The sequence below is a fragment of the Jaculus jaculus genome, chromosome 14 (genome assembly GCF_020740685.1).
Source record: "Jaculus jaculus isolate mJacJac1 chromosome 14, mJacJac1.mat.Y.cur, whole genome shotgun sequence".
NCBI lineage: Eukaryota > Metazoa > Chordata > Mammalia > Rodentia > Dipodidae > Jaculus > Jaculus jaculus.
Window position 1 is genome coordinate 5,389,046 of NC_059115.1, and position 27,323 is coordinate 5,416,368.

At 48.9% G+C, this 27,323-nt stretch overlaps 1 protein-coding gene across 3 annotated transcripts; it reads left to right on the forward strand.

The window, feature by feature from the left end:
- The first annotated feature begins 6,178 nt into the window (after nt 1-6,178).
- Nucleotides 6,179-26,786, forward strand: Fbxo46 (F-box protein 46). 3 transcript variants are annotated; one of them, XM_004672919.2, is made up of 2 exons: nt 6,179-6,263; nt 24,888-26,786. In XM_004672919.2, the coding sequence occupies exon 2, from the start codon at nt 24,972-24,974 to the stop codon at nt 26,784-26,786; it is 1,815 nt and encodes a 604-aa protein (XP_004672976.1). In that variant the 5' UTR covers nt 6,179-6,263; nt 24,888-24,971. The 3 variants fall into 3 exon arrangements, with proteins under 3 accessions (XP_004672976.1, XP_044989486.1, XP_044989485.1); XM_045133551.1 differs by lacking the exon at nt 6,179-6,263 and adding an exon at nt 20,125-20,156; XM_045133550.1 differs by lacking the exon at nt 6,179-6,263 and adding an exon at nt 20,482-20,630.
- Nucleotides 26,787-27,323: the final 537 nt, after the last annotated feature.

Sequence of the window (27,323 nt, forward strand, 5' to 3'; positions counted from 1 at the left end):
TTACACAATGGCGTTCTGTTCAGTTGTAAAGAAAATGAAATTTGCAGGAAAATGGATGAATCTGGAACGGATTATACATAGTAAGGTAACACAGGCCCCAAAAGCCAAATGTCACATGTTCTCTCTCATGTAGATCCTAGCTACAAATGATTGGAATTCTATGTGAGTTGGAATAAAACTCAGTAGCAGAGGCCAGTAAGCTAGAAAGGGGATATAAAGGGAATAGAAAAGGAACGAGGGGTCACTTAATAAGATGGTATTATACATATGTAAGTAGAAGAACAGATTAATGGGGGTGGAAAGGCCTAAGTGAGGCCAGGGGAAAAGATTGAGTAAAAGAAAGGTGGTGGAAGGGCTAATCAAAATCTAAGAGGGTATAAATAAGGCATGTGGAAATCTACTTTTTGGATAATGGAACACCCAGAAGCCATAGATTGTTCCTAGAAAATCTTCAGTACCAGGGATGGGATACCTTCCAGTGAGTTGTTGGCCAGGGAGGTCCTTGATACCCCATTGCCATTACAGGCCATTGCCAAGGCTCTTGGTTTCCCACCAGGAATACATGGTAAGACCCTATTGCTGAAGACTCCACATACTTGGGCTGCAAGGCCACTGAGAAATCCTGCTGGAACTGAGTTGATAGCCTCCTCCATGTAGACCAGCTGACAGAAAGCTGGAAGAAGCCATTATGCATGTAGTTCAATGGGGGAGAGAGAAATCATCAGGGAAGATACTTAACAGTGGACACTGCAAGCCCTAAATTTGGCTAACCAGGGCAAATGAGCTAGTGGGTGCAATAGTGGCACATCTGTTATGGGGGAAACCAACTGCTCTCTAATTGGATTGGAGGACTTCTGTACAGGAGGTAATACATGCCTGATACTGACAACCCATGATGGGGTAGTCATGAGCCCTAGGGGTGTAACATCTGCTGCTGTCTGGCTAAATGTATATACTATGCTCACAAAGCTGCCCAGTAAGCACTTCTCTTAATGTTCACACTCATATATTATGCTATTCTCACTTTTGGTTAAAGAAGCTTCTCTTTTCAGATGGCAGTGACCTTGAGATGACTCAGAAGGAACCTTTGGGTTGAGAAGAAGTGACAGAAGAGTGCTCATAATGAAATATCTCTATCACACCTTCCAAGGATCAGGATCCATTGCGAAAGAGGTGGCAGAAAGAATGTAAGAGCCAAAGGAAAGGTAGGACTCCTTACAACAGACAAAAAGTGGCCTGGATATGAGCCCACAGTGCCTGACACTACCTATACAAGACCTTCAAAATAGGAGGAAAAGATCATGACATCAAAATAAAAGGGAGAGTGATAGAGAGAGAGAAGGGATATGATTTAAAAGAGTAGATTTGCAAAGGGAAAAGTGGGGGAGGGAGAGAATTACCATGGGTTATTGTCTATAATTATGGAAGTTGTCAATAAAATAGTAAATGGAAAAAATACCTAGGGAAAAAAAAAAGAAAGCCAGGTGGCATCTTTAATGCCAGCACTCAGGAGCAGAGGTAGGAGGATTGCTGTGAGATGAAGGGCAACCTAAGACTACATAGTGAATGCCAGTTCAGCCTAGGCTAGAGTGAAACCCTACCTCAAACAAAAAATAAATCTAGGGGTCCTGAGAGATGGCTTAGCAGTTAAGCCTCTTGCCTGCAAAGCCTGACGACCAGAGTTGGATTCCCCTATGCCCACATAAAGCCAGATGTACAAGGTGGCACATGCATCTCGAGTTCACTTGCAGCAGCTAGAGGCCCTGGCATGCCCATTCTCTCTCTCTCTCTGATTGCAAACAAATAAATACTTTTTAAAAATGTGGCCTGGAGCCAGGTGTAGTGGCACACACCTTTAATCCCAGCACTCAGGAGGCAGTGGTAAGAGGAACACCATGAGTTCAAGGTCACCCTGAGACTACATAGTGAATTCCAACGTTAGCCTGGACTAGAGTGAAACCCTACCTTGAAAAACCAAAAAAAAAAAAAAAAAAAAAAAAAAAAGCACAGGTGACACATGCGTCTGGAGTTTGCCATGGCTGGAGGCCCTGGTGCGCCCTTTCTCTTCTCTATCTTTCTGTCTCTCAGAAATAAATAGAATTTATTTTAAAAAGTAACAAATAAGGGGCTAGAGGGATGGCTTTTGCCTGCAAAGCCAAAGTACCCAGGTTCTATTTCCCAGGACCCACTTTAGCCAGATGCACAAGGGGGCGCAGTGCCTCTGGAGTTCGTTTGCAGTGGCTGGAGGCCCTAGCTCGGGCCTACTCATTCATTCTCTCTCTCTCTCTCTCTCTCTCTTTCTCTGTCAAATAAATAAATAAAAATAAGACTTGGGTGTGGGGGCGCATGCCTTTAATCCCAGCACTCTGGAGGCATAGGTAGGAGGATTACCTTGAGTTTAAGGTCACCCTGAGACTACATAGTGAATTCCAGGTCAGCCTGGGCCAGAGCAAAACCCTGCCTCAAAAAGCCAAAATAAAATAAAATAACTAAAATAAAATAGAAAATAAAATTTAAATTAACCAGAAGAAATTAATCACTGTAGGCTGGAGAGATGGCTTAGCGGTTAAGGCGCTTGCCTGTGAAGCCTAAGGAGCCCGGTTGGAGGCTTGATTCCCCAGGACCCATGTTAGCCAGATGCACAAGGGGACACACGCATCTGTAGTTCATTCACAGTGGCTGGAGGCCCTGGCATGCCCATTCTCCCTCTTTCTCTGTCTATCTGCCTCTTTCTCTCTCTGTTGCTCTCAAATAAATAAATAAAAATGTACAAAAGAAAATTAAAAAAAGAGAAACGAATCACTGAATATTAGTAATCTGTAATAATAATGTAAAAATTTTAGCCGGGTGAGGCAGTACACATCTTTTTTTTTTTTTTTTTTCGAGGTAGGCTTTTACTCTAGCCCAGGCTGACCTGGAATTCACTATGTAGTCTCAGGGTGGCCTTGAACTCACGGGCGATCCTCCTACCTCTGCCTCCTGAGTGCTGCAATTAAAGGCGTGTGCCACCACCATGCCCAGCCACATCTTTTTTTTTTTTTTTCCATTTCATCACGTTTATTGCTTATTTCTGGAATTACCCATTTAATATTTATGGATAGTAGTTCACCTGTGGTTAGCTGGAACTGTAGAAAAAGAACACTGTAGAGGGAATCTTAAAGTCCTTATCATATCTCTATTACAGGTCTCCCTGCCTCTGACCTCTTCCACAATACAGTTTGAAGTCCTCCATTGGCTCCTATTGCTCTGTGCTCACATATGTTCCAGTTTCACAGCCTGTTCACTGGCTATTTCACTCTGTTATGGAGGCTCTTCTTCACTCACCATGCAGGGCTCCTTCCTTGCCTCCTTCAGGTCTCTGCTTCAATGTCACTTGGTCTTCATGTAAAACATGCCACACCCACATTTTGTGTCCCTCTTGTCCATTACCCTTTTGCTTTCTGCTTTTTCATGCATTTGAAGGGCGTTTAGTGTCTGTTGTATCTACCACAATGTAAACGGTGTTTTGGGAAGGAAGAGCCCAAGGTGGAAAGGTAAAAGTATCTATCAGACCAGAATTGACATAAAAGTATTTTTTTTGTTGTTGTTTTGTTTTCTCAAGGTAGGTTCTCACTCTAGCCCAGGCTGACCTGGAATTCACTATATAGTCTCAGGCTGGCCTTGATCCTCCTACATCTGCCTCTTGAGTGCTTGGCTAACATAAACGTCTTTTTAAAAATATTTGTTTAGCCGGTGTAGTGGCGCACGCCTTTAATCCCAGCACTTGGGAGGCAGAGGTAGGAGGATCCCAGCCACATCTTTAATCCCAGCACTGGGTAGGTAGAAGTAGGAAGGTTGTCATGAGTTCAAGACCCCCTGAGACTACATACTAAATCCCAGGTCAGCCAGGCTAGAGTGTGATACCTTGCCTCAAAAATACTGTAAAAAAAAAGGCGGGGGTGAGGGGGCCTGGAGAGATGCCTCAGCGGTTAAGGCACCTAAATTCACTTCCCCCATACACACCAGATGCACAAGGTGGTTCATGTGTCTGGGGTTTGCAGTGACTAGAGGCCCTGGCACATCCATTCTCTACCATTAAAAAAAAAAAAAGGTTAGGGCTGGAGAGATGGCTTAGCGGTTAAGCGCTTGCCTGTGAAGCCTAAGGACCCCGGTTCGAGGCTCGGTTCCCCAGGTCCCACGTTAGCCAGATGCACAAGGGGGCGCACGCGTCTGGAGTTCGTTTGCAGAGGCTGGAAGCCCTGGCGCGCCCATTCTCTCTCTGTCTCTCTCTCTCTCCCTCTATCTGTCTTTCTCTCTGTGTCTGTCACTCTCAAATAAATAAATAAAAATTAAAAAAAAAAAAAGGTTAGAGAGATGGTTTAGTGGTTAAGGCCCTTGCCTGTGAAGCCTAAGGACCCATGTTCGACTCTCCACATCCCATGTAAGCCAGAAGCACAAGATGACTCAAGCACAGAGGGTCGTACATGCACACTAGGTGGCACATGTGTCTGGAGTTTGACTGCAGTGGCTATAGTTCCTCGTATGTCAATTCTCTCCCTCATTGAAAAACATTTAAAAATGAATAAATCAAGAAAATATAACAAAAAGTATTTAGGGCTATGGAGATGGCTCAGCGATTAAAGGTGCTTGCTTGTAAAGCAGCACAGTCCTGGTTCAATTCCTCAGCACCCACCTAAAGTCTGATGCATAAATTCTGTGTGTGTCTGTAGTCCCTTCCCAGATGCAAGAGACCCTGGCACACCCAAACTCACTCTCTATCTTCTCTCTCTCTCTCTCTCTCTTTCAAATAAATAAAAAATTGGGTGGAGAGATGGCTCAGCTGTTAAGACACTTGCCTGCAAACCTAAGGACCAGAGTTCTATTCCCTAGTACCTACATAAGCTGGATGCATAGTGTCACATGTGCCTGGAGTTTGTTTGCAATGACTGGAAACCCTGGCATGCCCACTCTTCCTCTTTCTGCCTCTTTCTCACACACTCTCTCACATAAATAAATATACAAAAGGCAACTGAAATGGAAGTATGCGACATGTACTTAACATATATTAAAACAGTGTTCTGGGTGGTTGAACAGGGTATAACAACAAGAAAATTGTTTTGGCTTGAGGTGGGGGTCTTAGGCAGGCCTGGAACTCATGGCAAGCTCATCATGCCCAGCCATTATAACAAAGATTTTTTTTAATTAATTTATTTATTTTAGTTTTTTTTCTCAATTTTTATTAACATTTTCCATGATAATAAAAAAGTATCCCGGGCTGGAGAGCTGGCTTAGCGGTTAAGCGCTTGCCTGTGAAGCCTAAGGACTCCGGTTCGAGGCTCGGTTCCCCAGGTCCCACGTTAGCCAGATGCACAAGGGGGCGCACGCGTCTGGAGTTCGTTTGCAGATGCTGTAGCCCTGGCGCGCCCATTCTCTCTCTCTTCCTCTATCTGTCTTTCTTTCTGTGTCTGTCGCTCTCAAATAAATAAATTAAAAAAAAAAATCCCGTGGTAATACCCTCCCTCCCCCCAAAGATATTTTTAAAAAAGTTTTTATTTATTTACTTGAGAGCAATGAGAAAGAGGCAAATAGAGACAGGGCCTCTGGCCACTGTAAACAAACTCGAGATGCAAGCACTACCTTGTGCATCTGACTTATGTAGGTACTGGCGAATCGTACCAGGGTCCTTAAGATTTGTAGGCAAGGGCCTTAAGTACCGAGCCAACGCTGCAGCCCACAAAAACTTTTGCCCTGGTAGAGGATCTATTCTTCCTGTGATGTGGGATAGTGACCTGGCTTTCTTCCTGCCTAAATCTTTCCTCATTTGTAAATTGCGGGGGGGTCACAGTAAGTAAGAAGGTCTGGGGTGGAGGGTGAGGGACCGAGGTAAAGTTTTGTAAAGCACCAAGGAACTGTTAATTACTGTGTTAATCAACATAGCTAAGTCCAGAAACTTACTTTTCCTGCTCTCAATAGTCTTTCGAAGCCCCCCGCCCCCCGCCCGGGGCCAAAATGGTGGAGGCTGGACTCTATTTCCCAGAGAGCCTAGCGGCGGCGCGGGGGAGGTAGTCAGAGAGGAGTGTCCTGCGCCTGCGTTCAAGTACCCCCCTTTTGCTTACCCCGCCTCCATGGCGGCGTGATGCATGCTGGGAGTTGTAGTGCTCGGTCGCCCGTACTCCAATTCCCAGCGGGCTTCGGGGCGCGAACCCGGAAGGGGAGGTTGGAGAAGAGGAGCGAGTGGGGGAAGCCCGCGTAGTAGTCCAGCGAGCTGCAGCGCGGGGAAGATGGTGAGATATCCCTAGGCGGGGTTGGGAGGGTGCTTGAGAGTATGGGGCGATGGGGTTCAAGAGCAGGGGTCGAGACGGAACAGGTTGAGAGCTCGAGGTAGGGCTGGGCGGTGGGGAGATCGCTTGGGGGAGGGGACTGCGAGTAATGGGAGCCCGAGGGTGTAGAAGAAGAATGGGGGTAAAGCTTAGGGAGGGTTCTTGGAGGTGAGGAGAGAGTCCAGCTTTGGGATTGATGGTCATGGGGCTCAGAGCTTGGGAAGTTGGGGTTCCGGGATGGAGGTGGGGTCGGACGTTTTGGCAGAGACCCCTTGAATGGGGGGTCAGTTTGCAAATCTGTTAGCCCTTGGGGGGGACATGGAGGGGAGATCAGAGGTAGATATGTGACGGGGGTCTGGTGCCTCCAAGGAACAGGATTCCCCCCTCCCCTCCCGGGCGGATGCCCTGGGGTTGAGTTGCCTGCCTTGGAGTTGGGACAGCAAGGCAAGTTGAGGTTGGTGGGAGGCAGATATCAATGGGGATGCAGGTGAGGTTTCAAGGACCGCGGGCATTGTAAGAAACGTGAGGATTTGAAGCCTGCATGTAGATATCTTTGTTTAATCCAACCAGGACAACTCCCCTCTCCCCAGCTCTCCCCCTCCCTCCAAACTCATCCTGATAAGCTGGACTGTTACAGAACTCTGAGCCAGAAGGGACCTTAGGGACAAGCGTTATCACCCTCCTATTACCCGTGGGATTTCCAAGAGTGGAGTGTTTTGTTTGTCTGGGCAGTCCAGCACTTAGAGTCCTTATTCGGGCCCCTCCTTGGTGACCTAGGCAAGTCTTTGTACCCTTATCTGCATGCTGTGGAGAGAGTTAAAGGGAGGCTCCTTAAAAAAAAATGTTACTTTTGGTGGCAGAGCTGTTGGTGGAAAGTTTCCTGTCCCTGGAATGCCAGTTACACATACTGATAGGTTCTCTCCTCATCAGTCCAGCCCCAGGCCCATTTTCTGCCAACCTGGCACTAGCTGGAGTATACCTCAGCCCCAGCAGCAACAAACGGGTTCCCCACAGTCTCTTATTGCCAACGTTTAAGTAATTATGCATGAGACCCAGCCCTGGTTTTAGCTGTTTGTTCCTGTTAACTCTGATGAATTTTGATGGCACCTCTAAGGTGTCGAGTTCCATTTTACCGAAAAGAGGTGGAGGCACAGAGAAGGTGAGCAACTTTCCTAAGGTCAGACTCTCAATCTTCCTGCCTCTGCTTCCCTTAGTGTTGCGGCTATAGGTGTGTACTGTCACAGTCAGCTCGTGTGTGTGTGTGTGTGTGTGTGTGTGTGTGTGTGTTTAATACCAGTGGGGAAACAGACCCGAAAGAGCCTAGAAGCTAGTGAAGGACCGTTGAGGGATGCTTTGGAAACTTCTCTCCCAAGTTGCCCTTGCTGCATGATCTTTCTAGTTCTCTTTTTTACTCCCTATTCCTGGGGTCCTGAATCCGGGGAGTACTTGAGGAGAAGTGTTCAGAAGCTCAGTCTGTCTCCAGCTTCCTTGTGCATCTGGTTTATGTGGGTCCTGGAGAATGGAACCGGGATCCTTTGGGTTTACAGGCAAATGCCTTAACCATTAAGCTATCTCTCCAGCCCTAAACTCTTAAGTAGTCTTTAAGTGTTAGTAGAATATCTACTGGATGCCACTTCCTGGACTGGGTGCAGACCATCCTTCAGGTGTGCCTTGTCCTAACACCTGGGTAGTTTTGTGGCACTGGTGGCCTTTCATTTCTACTCCAGATTTGTTTCCCCTTGTCATGTCTGTGCGTCATCGCTTTCATGGATTTTATCCCCACTTTTCATTCCATTATGTGGAAATCTGTTAGTCTGAGAAAAATTTTCACGTCTCTCCCTGTCCCTGCATGTCACATTTCTGCGAGCTGGCACTTTTTTTTTTTTCCACCCCTTCGTTTGTCTTAGAAACTATCAGATTTCCCACTTTTTCTGCCCTCCCCCCTTCACCCCAAGGTAGGGTCTCACTTTAGCTCATCTGGAATTCACTTTGTAGTCCCAGGCTGGACTTGAACTCATGACCACCCTCCTTCCTCAGCCTTCCTGAGTGATAGAATTAAAGGCAGCCTTTTGTTGTTTTTAATTTTTTTATTTATTTGTTTACTTATTTGAGAGATGGAGAATGGGGACATCAGCACCTCTAGCCACTGCAAAAAAAAAAAAAACCCAACAACTCCAGACACTTGCGCCACCTTGTGCATCTGGTTTATGTGGGTCCTGGGGAATTGAACCAAACCTTGGGTCCCTAGGCTTTGCAGGCAAGAGCCTTAATCATTAAGCCATCTCTCCAGTTTCCAGCTTCTTTTTTTTTTTTTTTTTCTTTTTGAGGTAGGGTCTCACTGTGTAGCTTGAAGGAGCTCAAAGCTAGAAGAGAGAAGAGAGCCCCTCCCCCAGCCCACTCATTGCCATTGAGCAAGGACAGGGACAGGTATTGCTAGCAGAAGCCTGGGAGGAAGAGATGACACGTAGCTCGGGAACATACTAGGACAGCTCCTGATAGGAGATGGCATCAAGCTTCCATCTCAGGGAACAGGATTTGTCGGCAGAGCTGGGTGAAGCAGCCCACTCTTCGGGAGTCTCTGGTACCAAACATGCAGAAGCTGGACTTCAGGCTGTTAGTTCATTCGTTCATTCATTCATTCAGACAGGTGTGTATTGCACACCTAACACGTGCTAGGGCATTGTTTCTTTCTGTGTGTGCACGTATGCATGTATGGGTAGCCTGCATTTGTACGTGTGTTCACATGTGTCTGTGCCTGCTTGTGGAAGTCAGAGATAAATGCCAGGTTTCTTGCTCAGTCTCTCTTTGCCTTACTTATTTATTTGCGAGAGAGAGAAAGAGGTAGGGAGAGAATGGGCATGCCAGGACCTCTAGTCACTGCAAACGAACTCTGTAAGCATGTGCCATACTGTGCATCTGGCATTATGTGGGTACTGGGAAATTGAACCCATGTTGACAGGCTTTGCAAGCAAGTTCCTTTAGTTTATCTTCCCCAACTGTTACTTTTTTTGACCCCCTAGCCTAGGCTAGCCTGGAACTCACTCTGTAATACTCAGGCTGGTCTCGAACTCACAGTGATCCTCCTACCTCTGCCTCCTGAGTGCTGGGGTTAAAGGCGTGTGCCACCATGCCTGGCTGGCATTGCTACTTTTTTTTTTAAACTTTTTTTGTTGTTTATTTTATTTATTTATTTGAGAGTGACAGAGAGTGAAAGAGGCAGAGAGAGAGAGAGAGAAAGAAATGGGCACGCCAGGGCCTCCAGCCACTGCAAACAAACTCTAGACACGTGTGCCCCTTGTGCATCTGGCTAACATAGGTCCTGGGGAATCGAGCCTCGAACCAGGGTCCTTAGGCTTCACAGGCAAGCGATTAACCACTAAGCCATCTCACCAGCCCCTGGCATTGCTTTGTATAGTTGTATGTTTGCAGGGAGGCCCTCAAAGCTTGTTGAAGTACACATTTGGATCCAGCCACTTTGAGGTCTCAACTAAGAGCCCATGTTTCTAGCAGCTTCCCAGACAGCGGCATATGCTTGCTGCCAAGCACTGGGCACAATTCTAAAAGCTGGGGAAAGAATGGACAAAAAAAAATGCCAGCTTGGCCAATTGTGGTGGTAAACTTGTTATCCTGGTACTTGCGAGGCTGAGATAGGAGGATGGAGGGGTTGAAACCAGCCTGGGCTACATAGTGAGACCCTGTCTCAAAAAGAAGACAAATAAGGACTGCAGAGATGGGTTAGCGGTTAAGGCGCTTGCCTGCAAAGCCTAAGGACCCATGTTCAACTCTCCAGATCCCACAGAAGCCAGATGTTCAAAGGTGAGGCAAATGCTAGGTCACACATGCTCACTAGGTGGTGGAAGTGTCTGGAGTTTGATTTCACTTGCTGAAGGTCCTGGTGCTGCCAATTCTCTCTTTCTCTCTCTAAAAATAAAATTAATACTGGGTGTGAGCCAGGTGTGGTGGAGCATGCCTTTAATCCCAGCACTTGGGAGGCAGAGGTAGGAGGATTGCCGTGAGTTAAAGGCCACCCTGAGACTCCATAGTGAATTCCAGGTCAGCCTAGGCTAGTGTGAGACCCTACCTCGAAAAACAAAAACAAAAACAAAAAACAAAAAAACAAAACAAAACAAACAAACAAACAAAAAAAAAACCTGAGTGTGGTGGTGCACACCTTTAATCTCAGAAGTCAAGAGGGAGAGGTAGGAGGATTACTGAGTTTGAGGCCACCCTGAGACTAGTGAATTCCAGGTTAGCCTGGACTAGAGTGAAACCCTAACTTGAAAACCCAAAAATAAATTAATTAATTAAATAAAATTTTAAAAAAGCAAGACAAATGAAACAAAATTTTATATAAATATGGGAAGGCAGACAGTAAACAAAGTTTTAGTATTCTATGTAGAAATATGTACTAAAGAGAAAATGAATTAGGGAAGGAGGGATGAGTGTGTGTGTGTGTTTTAACTTTTTTCCTGCTTTTTAGAATATTTATGTATTTATTTGAGAGAAGTGGAGTGTATGGGCACACCAGGGCCTCCTGCCACTGTAAACTAACTCTAGATGCATATGCCACCTTGTTCATCTAGCTTTATGTGGGTACTGGGGTATCGAACTCAGGCCATCAGGCTTTGCAAGTAGCCACCTGCAACTGCTTAGTTATCTCTCCAGCCCCCCCTTTTTTTTTTTTAACCATTTATTTGCATATGTGTGTGTTGGGTGGGTGGTTGGGGACACTGTGACTGCTGGAGGACAGAGGATTTCTCTCCTCCCAATTCTCTAAGACCAGCATCTGGTTATTGCTTGCAAGTTCCCAGATTCTCATGGCTCTGCCTCCCATCGCTGTAAGTGCACTGGGATTATTGACACATGCGCCACATTGCACCCTGCTTTACATGTGCTGAGAATAAATTTGGGTCTTTGGTAGGCTTGTGACACAGGCCTTTAACCACTGAACCATCTCCCCAGCACGTTTGTTTCTTGAGGCAAGGGTCTCAAATAGCCCAGGCTGGCCTTAAACATACTGTATAGCAGAGGATGTCTTTGAATTTCTTATATTTTTTTAAACATTATTTATCTATTGAGAGAGACAGAGAATGGGCACACCAGGGCCTGTAGTCACTGCAAATGAATACCAGGGGCATATGCCATCTTGTGCATCTGGCTTACGTGGGTCCTGGGGAATTGAACCTGGGTCCTTAGCTTCACAGGTAAGTGCCTTAACTGCTAAGCCATCTCTCCAGCCCTGAACTTCTTTTATTTATTAATTTTTATTTACTTATTTATTTAGAGAGAATTGGTGTACCAGGGCCCAGCCACTGAGGTCAAACCTCAGACACTTGCGCCACCTAGTGGTCATGTGCAAGCTTGTACTTGCCTCACCTTTGTGCGCCTGGCTAATGTGGGATCTGGAGAGTCAAACATGGGTGCTTAGGCTTCCGCAGGCAAGTGCCTTAACTGCCAAGCCATCCCATTTGAGGGACAGAGAGAGAGAATGAGTGTGCCAGGGTCTTTTGCTGCTGTAAAAACTCCAGACACATGCACCAATTCCTGCATCTAGTTTTACATGTATAATGGGGAATCAAACCTGGGCCCTCAGGCTTTGCAAGCAAGTGCTTTAACCATTGAGCTGTCACTCTAGTAGGCCTGTCATCGAACTTCTTATCCTCTTGCCTCCACTTCCCAAGTGCAGGGATTACAAGTGTGTGCCACCACACCTGGGTTTATGCGGTACTGGGGATTGAACCGTGGGGTCTGTGCAGGCTAAGTCTACTGTCTCCCAGCCAGGCTCCAATCCTCAGCCTTAGTGCTTGTGTTTATGTTGCATAGAAGAGTTCTGGGTTTCAAAAAAATATTGGTGTGTGTGTGTGTGTGCTGGAGAGAGGGCTCAGTGGTTAAAGCACTTGCCTATGATGCTGAAGGACCCAGGTTTGATTCCCCAGTACCCACATAAAGCCAGATGCACAAGGCGGCACATGAATCTGAAGTTCATTTGCAGTGGCCAGAGGCCCTGGTGTGTCCATTCCCTTTGTCTTATTTTAAGGCATTGCCTTAGTCTAGTCAAGGCTGACCTGGATCTCACTCCAGCCCCAGGCTGGCCTTTAAGTTACACTGATCCTCCTGCCTCTTCCTCCTGAATACTGCGATTAAAGGCGTGCACCACCTCCACCCTAAGTATTTTAAAAAAAATATTTTATTTTTATTTATTTATTTGAGAGAGAGAGAGAGAGATACAGAAATAGGCAGGTAGGGAGAGAGAGGGAGAGAATGGGCGACCCAAGGCCTCCAGCCACTGCAAACGAACTCCCCCTTGTGCATCTGACTTACATGGGTCCTGGGTTATTGAATCTGGGTCCTTTGGCTTTGCAGGCAAGCGCCTTAACTGCTAAACCATCTTTCCAGCCCCAGCCTAAGTATTTTTATTCATTTATTTGCACATATGTTGGGTTGGGGGGGGTGGATCATAGTCTCTTGCCCCTGTAAAGGAATACCCTTCTGGCTTTATGTGAGTGGCTAGGGAATTGAACCCTGGCCAAAAGGCTCTGAAAGCATGCTACTTTAACAGCTGAGCCATCTCTCCAATCCTGGGTCATGGGTTACGATCAAAGGCTTTTGCTGAGGAGATTTCTGAGCCACACCTGAAGGAGATGAAGGGTGAGCCCTAGAGCCACTGGGGAAGAGCATTTTAGGCAGGGGAACATGGAATGAGAAGCCTTGAGGTTGTCTGGAATAATCATGCAAAGTCCTCAGGGTCAGTGTGACCAGTGCAGGAAGCCCTAGTCTGTTTGCCCAGAACGGCATTGTTCATACTGTAGCTCAGACACACTGGATTCGAAATTCTGCCCCAGAGCTTCATAGGCAGAATCTGTATCTTCCCTCTGCTGTCATTTCCTAGTCTTTGACATGACATTAAAAATAGTGAGAATGGAAGCCAGGTGTGGTGGCGCACGCCTTTAACCCCAGCACTCAGGAGGCAGAAGTAGGAGGATCACCATGAGTTTGAGACTATATAGTGAGACTACATGGAAAGTTCCAGGTCAGACTCAGCTAGAGTGAGACCCTACCTTGGGGGGTGGGGGATTAGAATAGGCTGGAGAGATGGCTCATCATTTAAAACACTTGCCTGCAAATTCTAAGGACCCGAGTTTGATTCCCAAGTACCCACATAAAGCCAGGATGCACAAAGGTGGCACATACATCTAGGGTTTGTTTGCAGTGGCTAGATGCCCTGGTGCACCTATTCTCTCTCTCTCTCTCCATCTATCTCTCTCAAATAAATAAATAGAAATATTTTTTAAAGAAAACAGAATAGGGGCTGCGGAGATGGCTCAGTGGGTAGAACACCTGGTTTGTAAGCATGAGGACCACTGTTCAGATCTCCATCCCCCACATGAATGCTGGGTGCACCTGGTGGGTGTGATGGCTGCCTGTAATCCCAGTGCGGAAGTGTTAACAGGACCCTGAGGTGATCTGGCTTGATAGACTGGCCCAATCAGTGAGCTCAGGATTCAAGAGGAAGACCCTGCCTCAGTTAGTAAAAGAAGAGAGCATGCGGACTGGAGAGATGTCTCAGCAGTTAAGGCGCGTGCCTGTGAAGCTTAAGAACTCGGTTCTCGGAATCCCTTGTAGCCTGACGCAACAGTGACACAAGGGTGCAATGCCACACATGCCCGCAAGGGGGTGCACGCCTCTGGAGTTCACAGTGGCTGAAAGGCTCTGGTGGGACCATTCTCTCTCTCAAAAAGTAAATAAATAAATTAAAAAGAAGAGGGCTGGAGAGATGGCTTAGCGGTTAAGCGCTTGCCTGTGAAGCTTAAGGACCCCGGTTCGAGGCTCGGTTCCCCAGGTCCCACGTTAGCCAGATGCACAAGGGGGCGCACGCGTCTGGAGTTCGTTTGCAGAGGCTGGAAGCCCTGGCGCACCCATTCTCTCTCTCTGCCTGCCTCTATCTGTCTTTCTCTCTGTGTCTGTCGCTCTCAAATAAATAAATTAATTAATTTTTTAAAAAATTTAAAAAAAAATTAAAAAAAAAAAGAAGAGAGCACTCGAGGGGGACATTGGACCAACATTTACCTCTGGTCTCCGCACACGTGTGCACCCACGTGTGTGTGCACACACAATAGAACAGGATGGGGGTGCTGGAGAGATGATTCAGTTGTTGACAGTGTTTGCTTGCAAAGCCTGATAGCCTTGGTCTAGTTCCCCAGTACTCACATAAAGCCAGATAGAGAAAGTGGTGCGAGTGTCTGGAGTTCGTTTGCAGTGTTGAGGAGCCTGATGTGTCTGTATTACTCTCTCTCTCTCTCAATCTCTCTCTCTCTGTCTGCTTGCAAATAAACAAAAATAATAAGTTAAAAATTTGGTGGCTCACTTCTTTAATTCCCACAGGAGGCAGAGGTAGGAGGATCACCGTGAGTTTGAGGCCACCCTGAGGCTACATAGTGAGTTTCAGGTCAGCCTGAGCTTGCCTCGCATTCCCAAAGCCCTGGCACACATATGTGATCTCGGCACCCAGGAGGAGGAGGCAGGAGGATCAGGAATTGAAGGTCATCCTCAGCTTCATAGTTGGTTAAGGCCAGCCTGAGCTACATGTGACCCTGTCTCAAAATAAATAAATAGAAAATAGCAGAGTGTGGGGGCACATACCTTTAATTCCCAGAGACAGATATGGGATGATGCTATGAGTTCAAGAGCAATCTGGGTCTGGAGAGATGGCTTAGCAGTTAAGGTGCTTGCCTGAGGACCCAGGTTCATTTCCCCAGGACCCCCAAAAGCCAGATGCACAAGGTGGCACATGCGTCTCGAGTTCACTTGCAGTGGCTCAAGGCCCTGGTGTGCCCACCTTCTCTCTCTCTGCCTCTTTTTCTCTCTCTCCCTCAAATAAATGAATAAAATAAAACCCTTCTTGAAACTTATTTACTTACTTATTTATTTATTTTTAAAAAGGCAGTCTGGAGCTACAGAGTGAATTCCAGGTCAGCCTGGGCTTGAATGAGACCCTACCTTGAAAAACAAAACAAAACAGAAAAATAGAACAAGCTGAATGCAGTGGGTACCCCTATAATCCCATAGCATTGGAGGGTAATGCTACAGGATCAGGAGTTAGAGGCCTGGATGAGCTACAGAGTGAGACCCTGTCTCTGAAACAAGATTTTAGAGGGATGAAGGGATGGGTTAGCGGTTAAGGCATTTGCCTGCAAGGCCAAAGGACACAGGTTAGATTCCCCAGGACCCCCATTAGCCAGATGCACAAGGGGGCACACGCATCTGGAGTTCGTTTGCAGTGGATGGGAGGCCCTGGTGCGCCCATTCTCTCTCTCCCACTTTCTCTGTCAAATAAGTAAAAATATTTTAAAAAAGAATTTACAAAAATATATTTTAGACTATGCAAGAATTAAATAAGTTGATATTTGGCCTGGAGAGATGAGTTAATGCTTAAGGTGCCTGCCTGTGAAGCCTAAGGACCCATGGTCAACTCCTCAGATCCCACATAAGCCAGATGCACAAGGTGACACAAGCGTGCTGTCACGAGTGTGCACAATGTGGTGCACACATCTGGAGTGCCCTGGTGTGCCAATTCTCTCTCTTTTTCTTGCTCTCACTCTTCTTGCATAAGGAAAAGTCCAGTCTGTTGGGCTTACCTCCAAAAAAAAAAGTTGTTTATATTTACAAAAGGCTAAGCGCGTTGCCTGCCCCTTGGGGTGCTGGGGCTTTGCTGCCTCTGTGGCTCGTGTATCCCTGTTGCTGTGATGTTTGTTTGGATATCTTTCCCCTTTCCTGTGAGCTATTTCTGGTACGCTCAATGTCACCTATGTGTCCCTGATGTCTAAGCCAAGACCAGCCCACTGGAGGACCTCTGTGAATGTCAGAGAACTTTTTCCAAATGGCCCATGTATATTCAGAATGGTGAAATGTGGCTTCTCTAGTTGGAGAGCATCTGATTCCAGTGTAGATTTTGTGGTTCAGGCCTGATTTTATTTTCTCAATCACTTATGACAAATACTAATGTTTCCCTTAATATTTGATTTTTTTTATTGTTGTTGTTTTGAGGTAGGGTCTCACTCTAGCCCAGGCAGACCTGGAATTCACCATGTAACCTCAGGCTGGCTTCTAATTTACAGCGATCCTCCTACCTTTGCCTCCCAAATGCTGGGATTAAAGGCATGTGCCACCATGACTGGCTTTTCTGGTTCTTTTGTTTGTTTGTTTGTTTGGTTGGCTGGTTTTGTTTTGTTTTTTCTAGGTAGGATCTTGCTCTAACCTAGTTTGGCCTTAAACTTACAGAGATCCTCCTACCTCAGCCTCCCAAGTACCTAGGTTAAAGGCATGAGACACCACGCCAGGTTTTTGTTTTTTATGTTTTAAGGCGTTTGTGCCAAGAACTTTTTCCGTGGTCAGTTTTGGCACCATCCTTCTCCCCAGTACTACCTCCTGCCTGCTGCTTTTGCTGCTTTGTGCCCAAGCTGTCCTCAAAGCTGTCATCCTCTTGCCTCAGCCTCCCAAGTACTGGGATTACAGCTGGGTAACACCCTACCCAACTCTGTTTTTTTTTATTTTTATTATTAAAAAAATTTTTTTAAATTAATTTATTTATTTGAGAGCGACAGACACAGAGAGAAAGACAGATAGAGGGAGAGAGAGAGAATGGGCGCGCCAGGGCTTCCAACCTCTGCAAACGAACTCCAGATGCGTGCGCCCCCTTGTGCATCTGGCTAACGTGGGACCTTGGGAACCGAGCCTTGAACCTGGGTCCTTAGGCTTCACAGACAAGTGCTTAACCGCTAAGCCATCTCTCCAGGTCCTATTTTTTATTTTTTGAGATAGGGTCTCACTCTAGGCCATGCTGACTTGGAATTCACTATGTCATGTCAGGGTGGTCTTGAGCTTATGGTGATCTTCCTACCTGTCCCTCCAAGTACTGAGATTAAAGGCATGCACCACCACATCCAGCTTTTATTTATTTATTTATTTGCTAGAGAGTGGTGAGAACAGGCATTTCCAAGGCTTTTAGCCACTGCAAACAAATTCCAGATGCATGTGCCAGTTTGTACATCTGGCTTACATGAGTCCTAGTGAATTGAACTTGGGTCCTTAGGCTTCACAGGCAAGCACCTTAACCACTAAGCCACTTCTCTAGCCCCCCCTTTTAATTTTGCAAACAAATTTTAATTTGCAAATAAATAATTTATTTGCAAGTCAGAGAGACGATGGGTGTGCCAAGGCCACTTGCCAGTGCAAATAAACTCCAGATACATGGGCCACTTTGTGCATCTTGCTTTACATAGGTCCTGGGGAATCGAACCCACACCACCAGGCAGGCTTTGCAAGCAAGTGCCTTTAACTGCTGAGCCATCTCTGTAGCCTTGGAGGGTTTTGTGTTTGTTATTCTGTTTTTGGGGGGTCGGGACTCGCTGTACCTGGAATTCACTATGTAGTTTTAGGGTAGCTTCCATCTCACAGTGATCCTCCTACCTCTGCCTCTTGAGTGCTGGGATTATAGGTATGCACCATCATGCCCATCTAGAGGCCTTTTTTTGTTTTTTGTTTTTTTGTTTTGGTGCCCTGCAGTTTTTAAAATGTTCTTGGCACTCTTCTATCTCTGTTGCTATTTGTTTGGTCAGTCTTTCCCCGCCTTTCTGCCTCATGATGTCTTCTCTCATGAACCTTCAAAGAGTTTCTGATGCATGATCTGTAATAATGTCTTACAGCCTCATACTGGGTTCTGTGAGGGGGGGGGGAATAGAAAATACTGCCCCAACCAGTTGTGGTAGTACAGAGGAGGATCACTGAGAATTTGAGGCCACCTTGAGACTCATAGTGAATTCCAGATCAGCCTGGGCTAGAGAGACCCTTCCTCAAAAAAAAAAAAAAAAAAAGAAAAAAAAAGAAAATTCCTGCCCCAAATCCTACCACCTCCTCTGCACATTCCGGTGGGTGGCATTAGCAGGGTGATGGGACTGCAGTGAGGAAGCCAGGAGGTGCCTCCTTTCGGCAGATGTGTAGTTTCCAGGTAGGGCACTACGGGGAGGCCTCTTTGTATGACATTAAACTGCACAACGACTTGAATGAAGTCGCTTGAGAAACAGGTAGTGAGTGTGTGGAGTCTGAACTTCCCCACTCTGGAACTGAGACCCCAGAGACAGGACGGTGATTCTGGTGTCTGGTCCCTGGCTTCGTGCCCCTGCCAGGCTCATCCCAGTTTCCTTGGACCTTGCCCTGGTCAGGCATCCTGTCCTGCCTGCTTCTCCATCACGCATCCAGTGGAGCTGGCCTCATATCCTTCCCAGGCCAGCTGCCCACTTGGAGGGGCGGGAGGTGGGATGAGACTGGACCGGTAGAGTGCTTGAGGTTTTCCCCAAGGGCACTGGAGGGCCCTGGCAGGTTCTGAGTGTGGGGAGGGAAGGGTGAAGTTGAAGTTCTGGGTTTTTAAATTTAAAAAATATATATTTTTATTTATTTAGTTGAAAGAGAGAGACAGGGAGAGAGAGAGAATGGCCTCCAGCCACTGCAAAGGAACTCCAGATGCATGCACCACCTTATGCATCTGGCTTACATGGGTCCTGGGGAGTCGAACCGAGGTCCTTTGGCTTTGCAGGCAAGTGCCATAACCTCTAAACTCTCTCTCCAGCCCGGTTTTAGAATAAAATATTTAAAAATGTATTTATTAGAGACAGAGTGAGAGAGAGAGAGAATGGGCACGCCAGGCCTCTAGCCACTACAAAAGAACGCCACCCTGTACATGGCTTATGTGGGTTTTGGGAGTGGAACCTAGGTCCTTAGGCTTCGCAGGCGAACGCATTAACCCCTTTAAGCCATTTATCCACACTGAAATATCAAATGTGGAGTTAGCTCGAAGCTTCTAGCTTGGGATATTGGAGTGCGTGCGTGCGTGTGTGTGTGTGTGTGTGGGGGGGGGGGGGGACAGCAGCTTGGCACACGCCAGAAACAATGGAAGCTGCATGTGTAGTTTCAAGTTAACATAACCAATACTTAAAATCATTGCTGAGTTATTGCATGCTGTCTTTCTATAATGAGGGTGAGTCAGTTTTAGGAACCTTGGTTGGGAAAGACTGTGGCAAATGGCCTGAGCCTTGAATGCCAAGTCCAGAGGTGTTGACTTTAATGATCATATTGCGGGAACATTTGTTTTTTTGGTATTGATTTTGTTTGTGGCTTTGGTTTTATTTTCTTCGAGGTAGGGTCTCACTCTAGCCCAGGCTGACCTGGAATTCACTATAGAGTCTCAGGGTGGCCTCGAACTCACGGCGATCCTCCTACCTCTGCCTCCCTAGTGCTGGGATTAAGGGCACGCACCCCCACGCCCGGCCTCTTTTTCTTTCTTTTTTTTTTTTTTGAGGTAGAATCTCCCTCTAGCCCATGCTGACTGGCCTGGAATTCACTCTGACGCTAAAGATGTGGTGACCGGTCGGGGAATCTCGCTATCTGGCGACTGGTGACCTAAGCCTGGCACGCTGGGATCTCTGGCTTGATTCTCACTTTCCCGGGGCCGCCTGGCCCTTTAAATCTCCAGTCAATCAGGGCTGCGGTTTCCAGGGAACGTCGTGTAATGCCTCCTCCGCTGGAGCGCGGCGCCCTCTGCCGGGCCTGGCGCCCCCGTGCCGCTGCGCGGAGCATCTCCGAACCGGCCGACGCTCCCTTACCTCGCGCCGTTCCCGTCCCACCGCCCCCTGCCGCCTACTCCTCCGCGTCGGGCCTCGTCGCCAAGGCCTTCCTTATATGGGCACGGCTCCGAACGGCGGCCGCTCATTGGCTGAGGCCGTCACGCGCGCGTCTGTCAACAAAGGGGCGGGGAGGGGCTCGGCGCGCATGCGTGTGGGCCGCCGCCTGGAGGAGGCGCTGCGGGTGAGGGAGGGCGCCCGAGGGGGCGTGTCTCGGTTTCTGTGGGGGGGTGTCACCCGAGGGGGCGGTTCCGAGAGGGGGGGTGCTGCGCGTTCGAGTTGAAGGAAGTGGTATTCGGAGGCTTGGGAAAGTTTACGGGGGAGAACTTTCGGGTCCCCTCCCCCCGGAACCGAAGGGATGGCCGCGGGGCTCGGGTCGTCCGGTGGTGTGCTCCGGGCGTCCCGTCCGGCTGGGTCGGTGGGCATGGGGCCAAAGAGTATCAGCTCCGGAGCCCGGACGTCTGCTGTGACCCAGGACGCGGGAGCCGAGCACCCCGGCCGCTGGTGCCCAGGGCCCGGGCCTGCGTGCTCAGCACGTGTCTGCCACGGGCTCCCCGGGGGCCATGCTGACCGGGACGGACGCTTGCATGCCCTGGGGTCCTTCTTCACGAGGGGGCTTTTATGTGGTGAACGTGTTCTGTGATGGAGGGTGTTGGCGGTGAGTGTAGGATGGATAGTAAGACTGACAGGCACCTGTGAGATTGAGATTGGAGGAGTATTGTGTGTTTTGGGATGTAGGAAAGGTTCTTTGAGATTGTGCCTCTCCCTGTTGGAGGGCTAATTTATTTATTTATTTGACACAGAGAGAGAATGGGCACGCCAGGATCTCCAGCCACTGCAAAGGAACTCCAGATGTGTGCGCTCCCTTGTGCATCTGGCTAACGTGGGTCTTGGGGGATCAAATCTGGGTCTTTTGGATTTGCAGGCAAGCGCCTTGACCGCTAGTCAATACCTCCAGCCCCTGGAGGGCTTTTTGAAATTTATTTATCCATTTATTTGTTTAGATTTATTTTATTTTATTTTTTTTAAATCTTTTTGGTTCATTTTTTATTTATTTGAGAGCGACAGACATAGAGAGAAAGACAGATAGAGGGAGAGAGAGAGAATGGGCGCGCCAGGGCTTCCAGCCTCTGCAAACGAACTCCAGACGCGTGCGCCCCTTGTGCATCTGGCTAACGTGGGACCTGGGGAACCGAGCCTCGAACTGGGGTCCTTAGGCTTCACAGGCGAGCGCTTAACCGCTAAGCCATCTCTCCAGCCCTAGATTTATTTTAAATCATTTTTAAAAAGATTTTGTTTATTTATTTGAGGGGAGAAGAGGCAGAGAGAGAGAGAGAGAGAATGGGCGCACCAGGACCTCCAACCACTGCAAAGGAACTCCAGACGTGTCCACCCCTTGTGCATCTGGCTTAGTGGGTTCTGGGGAATTGAACCGAGGTCCTTAGGCTTCTCAGGCAAACACCTTAATCACTAAGCCATTTCCCCAGCCCCTTAAGTCATTTTGATTGTATGCACGTGCGTGTGTGTGTGTGTGTGTGTGCGTGCGTGCGTGCGTGTGTGTGTGTGTGTGTGTGTGTGTGGTGCGAGAGTCTCCACTGTAAGTTTTGTGTCTGGTTTTATGTGGATGCTGCGGAATGGAACCCAGAATAGCAGGGTTTGTAATGTAAGCAAGTGTCTCCAACCGCCAAGCTGTCTCCCAGCCCTATTCAGATTTCTTGTGTCTTACAATGTAACCCCAGCTGTTTTGGAGCTGATCATCCACTCTCATGTCTCAGCCTCCTGGGTGCTTGGATTACAAGTGTGTGCCATGACTAGGCTTAGAGCGGTAATTTGGGTTAGGGGTTTAATGGGTATTTAGGGGTGGTCATTGAGATCACATAGTCGGGCTGGAGAGATGGCTTAGCAGTTAAAGTGCTTGCCTACTAAGCCTTAGGACCCAGGTTCGATTCTCCAGATTCCATGTAAGCCAGATGCACAAAGGGGCATATGCATCTGTAGTTCCTTTGCAATGGCCAGAGGCCCTGTTACACCCATTTTCTCTTTCTCTTCCTCCTTCCCTTTCTCATCACCTCTCAAATTAAAAAAAAAAAAAAAAAAAAGGATTCTCTATTCTCAGGGTATCCTCAAACTCAGAGATCCTCCTACCTCTGCCTCCTGAGTGCTAGAATTAAAGGTGTGTGCCACTACAGCTGGCTGAAATTGTCATTTATTTTATTCTAGTTATTTATTTATTAAAGGTAGAGAGAAAGAGAGAATGGGTGTGCCAGGGCCTCTAGCCACTGCAAATGTATTCCATGCACATGAGCTGCCATGTGCATCTGGCTTATGTAATCGAACCTAGGTCCTCAGGGTTCTCCAGCAAGCGCCTTAACCACCAAGCCATCTCTCCAGACCTACTTTATTTTATTAAATATTTGTTTGTTTGTTTATTTGAGGCAGAGGGAAAGAATGGTCCAACTAGGGCCTCCAACCACTGCAAACGAACTCCAGAGGCATGTGCTACCATGTGTATCTGGCTTATGTGGGTTCTGGGGAATTGAATCTGGGTCCTTAGGCTTTTCAGGTAAATGCTTTAACAGCTAAGCCATCTCTAAAGCCCTATTTTATTTTATTTTTATTTCTTAGAGAGAGAGAGTGTGTGTTTGTGTGTGTTCCAGGGCCTCTATCCACTACAAATGAACTCCAGAGCATGTGCCACCACGTGTATCTGGCTTACCTGGGTTCTGGGGAATAACCCCTGGGTCCTTAGTCTTTGCAAGCAAGTGCCTTAACTGCTAAGCCATCTCTCCAGCTCTGAAATAGTTGATTTTAAGAGAGATGTTGCTGGGCTTGCTCTCTCGTGTTTATAATCCCAGCACTTGGTAGGTTGAGTCAAGTGAGTGCTGGAAGCTCAAAGTCAACCTGGCCTACTTAGTAAGGGTATGCAGAGCTAAAAGGAGCTTGTCTTAGAAAACAAAACCAAACAAACAAGAGAGAGAGAGGGAGAGAATGAACCCTAAACTACCCTTATCCTGAAACCCTTTCCCCACTTGGAGCCTCAGTTTTCTTGTGTGCAAGTTTAGGAAGGCATGTAGGCTGGGAGCAGCCAACCAGGAGTCTGTCTGTGCTTCAGCAAAGTACCTGGTGAGCTTTTGCAAGGTGTACATTTTGCTAGGTGAAGTTACATTGTTGGGTTTTGGTTCTTCTTAATAGTACAGGAGATAGAACTCAAGAACTCTTGAACCCAGAACAAAGCAAGTCTTCTACCAACTAAGCTGAATCCCATCCTGATACTGGGTTCAAAGATGTGGTCTTTGGGGGCTCACACTTGTAATCCCACCCCTTGGGAGAGTGAGGCAAGAGGATTAAATGGTGATAAATTTGAGGCTTGTCTGAGTTACAGTGAGCTTGTTTCTCAAAAAAAAAAAAGAAGTTTCCCGGAGCTCTATGGCTCAAAACAAGTAAATTCTTATGGGCCAAGCCTGCCCCATTCTTGCCTCAGAGTCTCCCTCCCTGCCCAGCCCACCTCATTCCTCACTCTCTCCATGGGCTCCAGCAGTCATATGCAGGTGCAGCCCAGAATTCCCGTGGTATGAGATGAGCAGAGAGAACAAAGGTGGAGCCATCTTGGCTGGGCTACTACTTTCACCTAAGTGTTAAGGACATGGCTGCTAGAGGCCTCTGGACTGTGAGCAGAGGCAGTTGGGCAATCATAGAGGTTCTTCAAGGGGTCAGAGCATGGTGTATTTCTGCCTCCCTCCACTTACCCAGGTGGTGGGGTAGGAAGTGAGTTGGTAAAGTTGGGATTTTTTTTTTTTTTTTGCCATGCTTGAGACCAAATACAGGGCCTCCAGCATACCAGCAAGCTTTCTACCTCTGAGCCACGCCCCCAGCCCCTCACTGTGGATTCTAGGCAAGTGCTCTACCTCTGAGTCATGCCCACAGCCCTTTACTGTGGTCTCTAGATGAGTGCTCTGCCGCTGAGCCACGCCCCCAACCAGAGAATAGAGTAGTATGTCTTTGGTATTTTGAGACAGGGTCCTGTGTAACCCAGAATGACCTTCAACTCCTTATCTTCTTGCCTCCACCCACAAGTATTGGGATTAAGCATGTCTGTCTCTGGCAGAATCTTTTTTTGTTGTTTGGTTTTTGTATTTTCAAAGTAGGGTCTGACTCTAGCCGAGACTGACTAGAACTCATTTTGTAGTTCCAAGCTGGCCTCAAACTTGTGATCCTCATACCACTTCTGGCAGAGTACTTTTTTATTTTTTTATTTTTTTTTATTTTTCGAGGTAGGGTCTCACTCTAGCCCAGGCTGACCTGGAATTCACTATGGAGTCTCAGGGTGGCCTCGAACTCATGGCGATCCTCCTACCTCTGCCTCTCGAGTGCTGGGATTAAAGGCGTGCGCCACCACGCCCGGCAGAGTACTTTTTTTAAAAAATTGTTTTGTTTATTTTTATTATTTGAGAGGGATAGAGAAAGAGGCAGATAGTGAGAGAATGGGCGTGCCAGGGCCTCCAACCTGCAAATGAACCCCAGTGTGCCCCCTGTGCATCAGGCTAACGTGGGTCCTGGAGAATTGAAGGGGGTCCTTAGGCTCCACAGGCAGGCGCTTAACTGCTAAGCCATCTCTCCAGCCCTAGAGTACTTTGTTTTTATTTATTTGAGAGAGAGAGACAAAAGGGCATTCCAGGTCCTCCAGTTGCTGCAAAGTTACTCCATACACTTGTGTCACCTTGTGCATCTGGCTTATGTGGGTCCTGGAGAATCAAACCTGGGTCCTTTGGCTTTGCAAGCAAGTGCCTCAAGTGCTAAACCATCTCTCCAGCCCTGACCGAGTTCCTTATGGTCCTCTCTGGAGAGGTTGAGGTTGGGTGGTTCTGGAAGGAAGCCTGCTCCAATTTTCCAACCTTTCTCTCTTCCCTGTCTCCAGGCGGCTTGTGAAGCGCCCCACTACCATTTTGGTGCTGAGATGCGGTGACTCCCTGCCTGTTGGCAATCATTGGTGTCCCCCAGAATGGACCGGGGTGGCCTCCTGCCCTTCCAGCTTTGGTGCCCCCGGCCCTTTGGCACCTACTCCCAGAACCAGCCACGCCCGCCTTCCACGGTCCTCAAGCCGCCAGCCTGCCCTGATCCAGGCAGCGGGGCCGAGCCTGACCATGGGCCCGTGCCCTCGGAGAACAGGCCACCCGCCTTGGCCTCCGAGGCCCCTCCCTCCCCACATGCTCCACTCCTCTCCGCAGCTGCTGCTGCTGGCGATGAGGGTCGAGTCCTGCTGGACACGTGGTACGTTATCAAGCCTGGAAACACAAAGGAGAAGGTGGCCTTCTTCGTGGCCCACCAGTGTGGCGGAGGGAGCCGGGCCAGCTCCATGAAGGTCAAGGGGCACTGGGGCAGTGACAGCTCCAAGGCCAAGAGGAGGAGGCGCTGCTTGGAGCCCACTAAGGCCCCTCCAGACCCGGGGGGCCGGGAAAGCGCCCCTACTGCCGACGGGGCCCCCACCTCGGCCGGGGAGGATGTGGACCTACTCTCTGTGGCCGAAATGGTGGCCCTGGTAGAACAGAGGGCCGCTCTGGCCTTGCAGAACTACCCACGCCCCACCACCCAGGCCCCAATGGTCTTTGTATCAGCTGAGCAGACGGGGCCCACCAAAGGGCTGGGGTCAGAGCGGAGAACCGTTGGAGGAGACTGCAGTCGTGTGGCCGAGGCAGTGGCCCACTTTGAGGCCCAGCGGGACAGTCCTCCCACCAAGGGCCTCCGCAAGGAGGAGCGGCCAGGTCCCGGGCCTGGCGAGGTGCGCATTGCCTTCCGCATCTCCAATGGCCGGGAGCCTCGCGCATCAGATGGCACCCTCCCCAGCGGGGGTGGGGGCCGGCCCGGTTGCCCTTACCCTGGTAGCCCAGGGCCTGGAGCTCGAGCCAAGGACAAGATCACCTGCGACCTGTACCAGCTCATCAGCCCCTCTCGGGACGCCCTGCCCAGCAACGTGGAGTTCCTGCTGGCCAGGGCGGATGAAGCCAGTGAGGGTGAGAGCGCAGCACCCGCCAGGCCTGAGGACGCCCCGCCGGCGCCCCCTCCACCCCCGGCCCGTGACTGTGGTGCGTCAGGGTTCCACGTGGACGTGGTGGTCACTGGTGTGGTGGACGAGTGCATCTTCTTCGGCAAGGACGGCACCAAGAACGTGAAGGAGGAGACCGTGTGCCTCACGGTCAGCCCCGAGGAGCCGCCGCCGCCGGGCCAGCTCTTCTTCCTGCAATCCCGTGGGCCAGATGGGCCCCCCGAGCCACCCCCAGCCGATGCACCCACCCCAGTGCCGGCGCCAGACGATGCAGAGGGGACCGCAGACACTTCCCTTTGCCGCCTGTACCGGCACGTGTCCCATGACTTCCTGGAGATCCGCTTCAAGATCCAGCGGCTGCTGGAGCCGCGGCAGTACATGCTGCTGCTGCCCGAGCACGTCCTGGTCAAGATCTTCAGCTTCCTGCCCACGCGGGCCCTGGCAGCCCTCAAGTGCACCTGCCACCACTTCAAGGGCATCATCGAGGCGTTCGGCGTGCGGGCCACAGACTCGCGGTGGAGCCGGGACCCGCTCTATCGCGATGACCCTTGCAAGCAGTGCCGCAAGAGGTACGAGAAGGGCGACGTGTCCCTCTGCCGCTGGCACCCCAAGCCCTACCACCACGACCTGCCTTACGGACGCTCCTATTGGATGTGCTGCCGCCGAGCCGACCGCGAGACGCCCGGCTGTCGCCTGGGCCTGCACGACAACAACTGGGTGCTGCCGTGCAACGGGGTGGGTGGGAGCCGGGCGGGCCGGGAGGAGGGAAGGTGAAGCTTGGGGGCGGGGGACACCCATCATGCCTGTCCCTCCCCGGTTCTGCTGAGCGCAGGGCCAGTCCCAGCAGCGTGGATCCCCATCGGAACTGGGATTCGGTTTCGGGGTTACCTGGTGAAGCACCCCGACTGACCCCTGCTTGATTTTCGACTCTGGAGCCAGGACCATGGACCCTCATGGAGGGTGTATTTGTTTTGTCTTTTTTTTTGTTAAGTCAGCATCTCAACTCCATTAGTCCCAGCATCCTCCCTGCCGCCCTTTCCACCCCAAGGACTCACCAGCAGGGAGCAGATGGCAGCTAATTTTGGTACCACCTGAGGCTTCCCTCACAGGGGCCACCCTTCCAAGACGTCCCCCGTTATTTCCTCTTGGAGCAATGTTCTTCCAAGGGGCTGCAAGTCCCCAAGATTGGCACCTCACGACCTACCCACCCTTTCTTTTCAAACTGAGGGCCACTAACTCCCAAGTTGAATTTGGCACTTTTTAAAATGCATTTCCAGATGTTTCCCTATTAAAGTAAAAAAAAAAAAATCT

Bases quoted from the DNA above. Each gene is read 5' to 3' on its own strand.
- Fbxo46 (XM_004672919.2), top strand. From the start codon at position 24,972: ATGGACCGGGGTGGCCTCCTGCCCTTCCAGCTTTGGTGCCCCCGGCCC.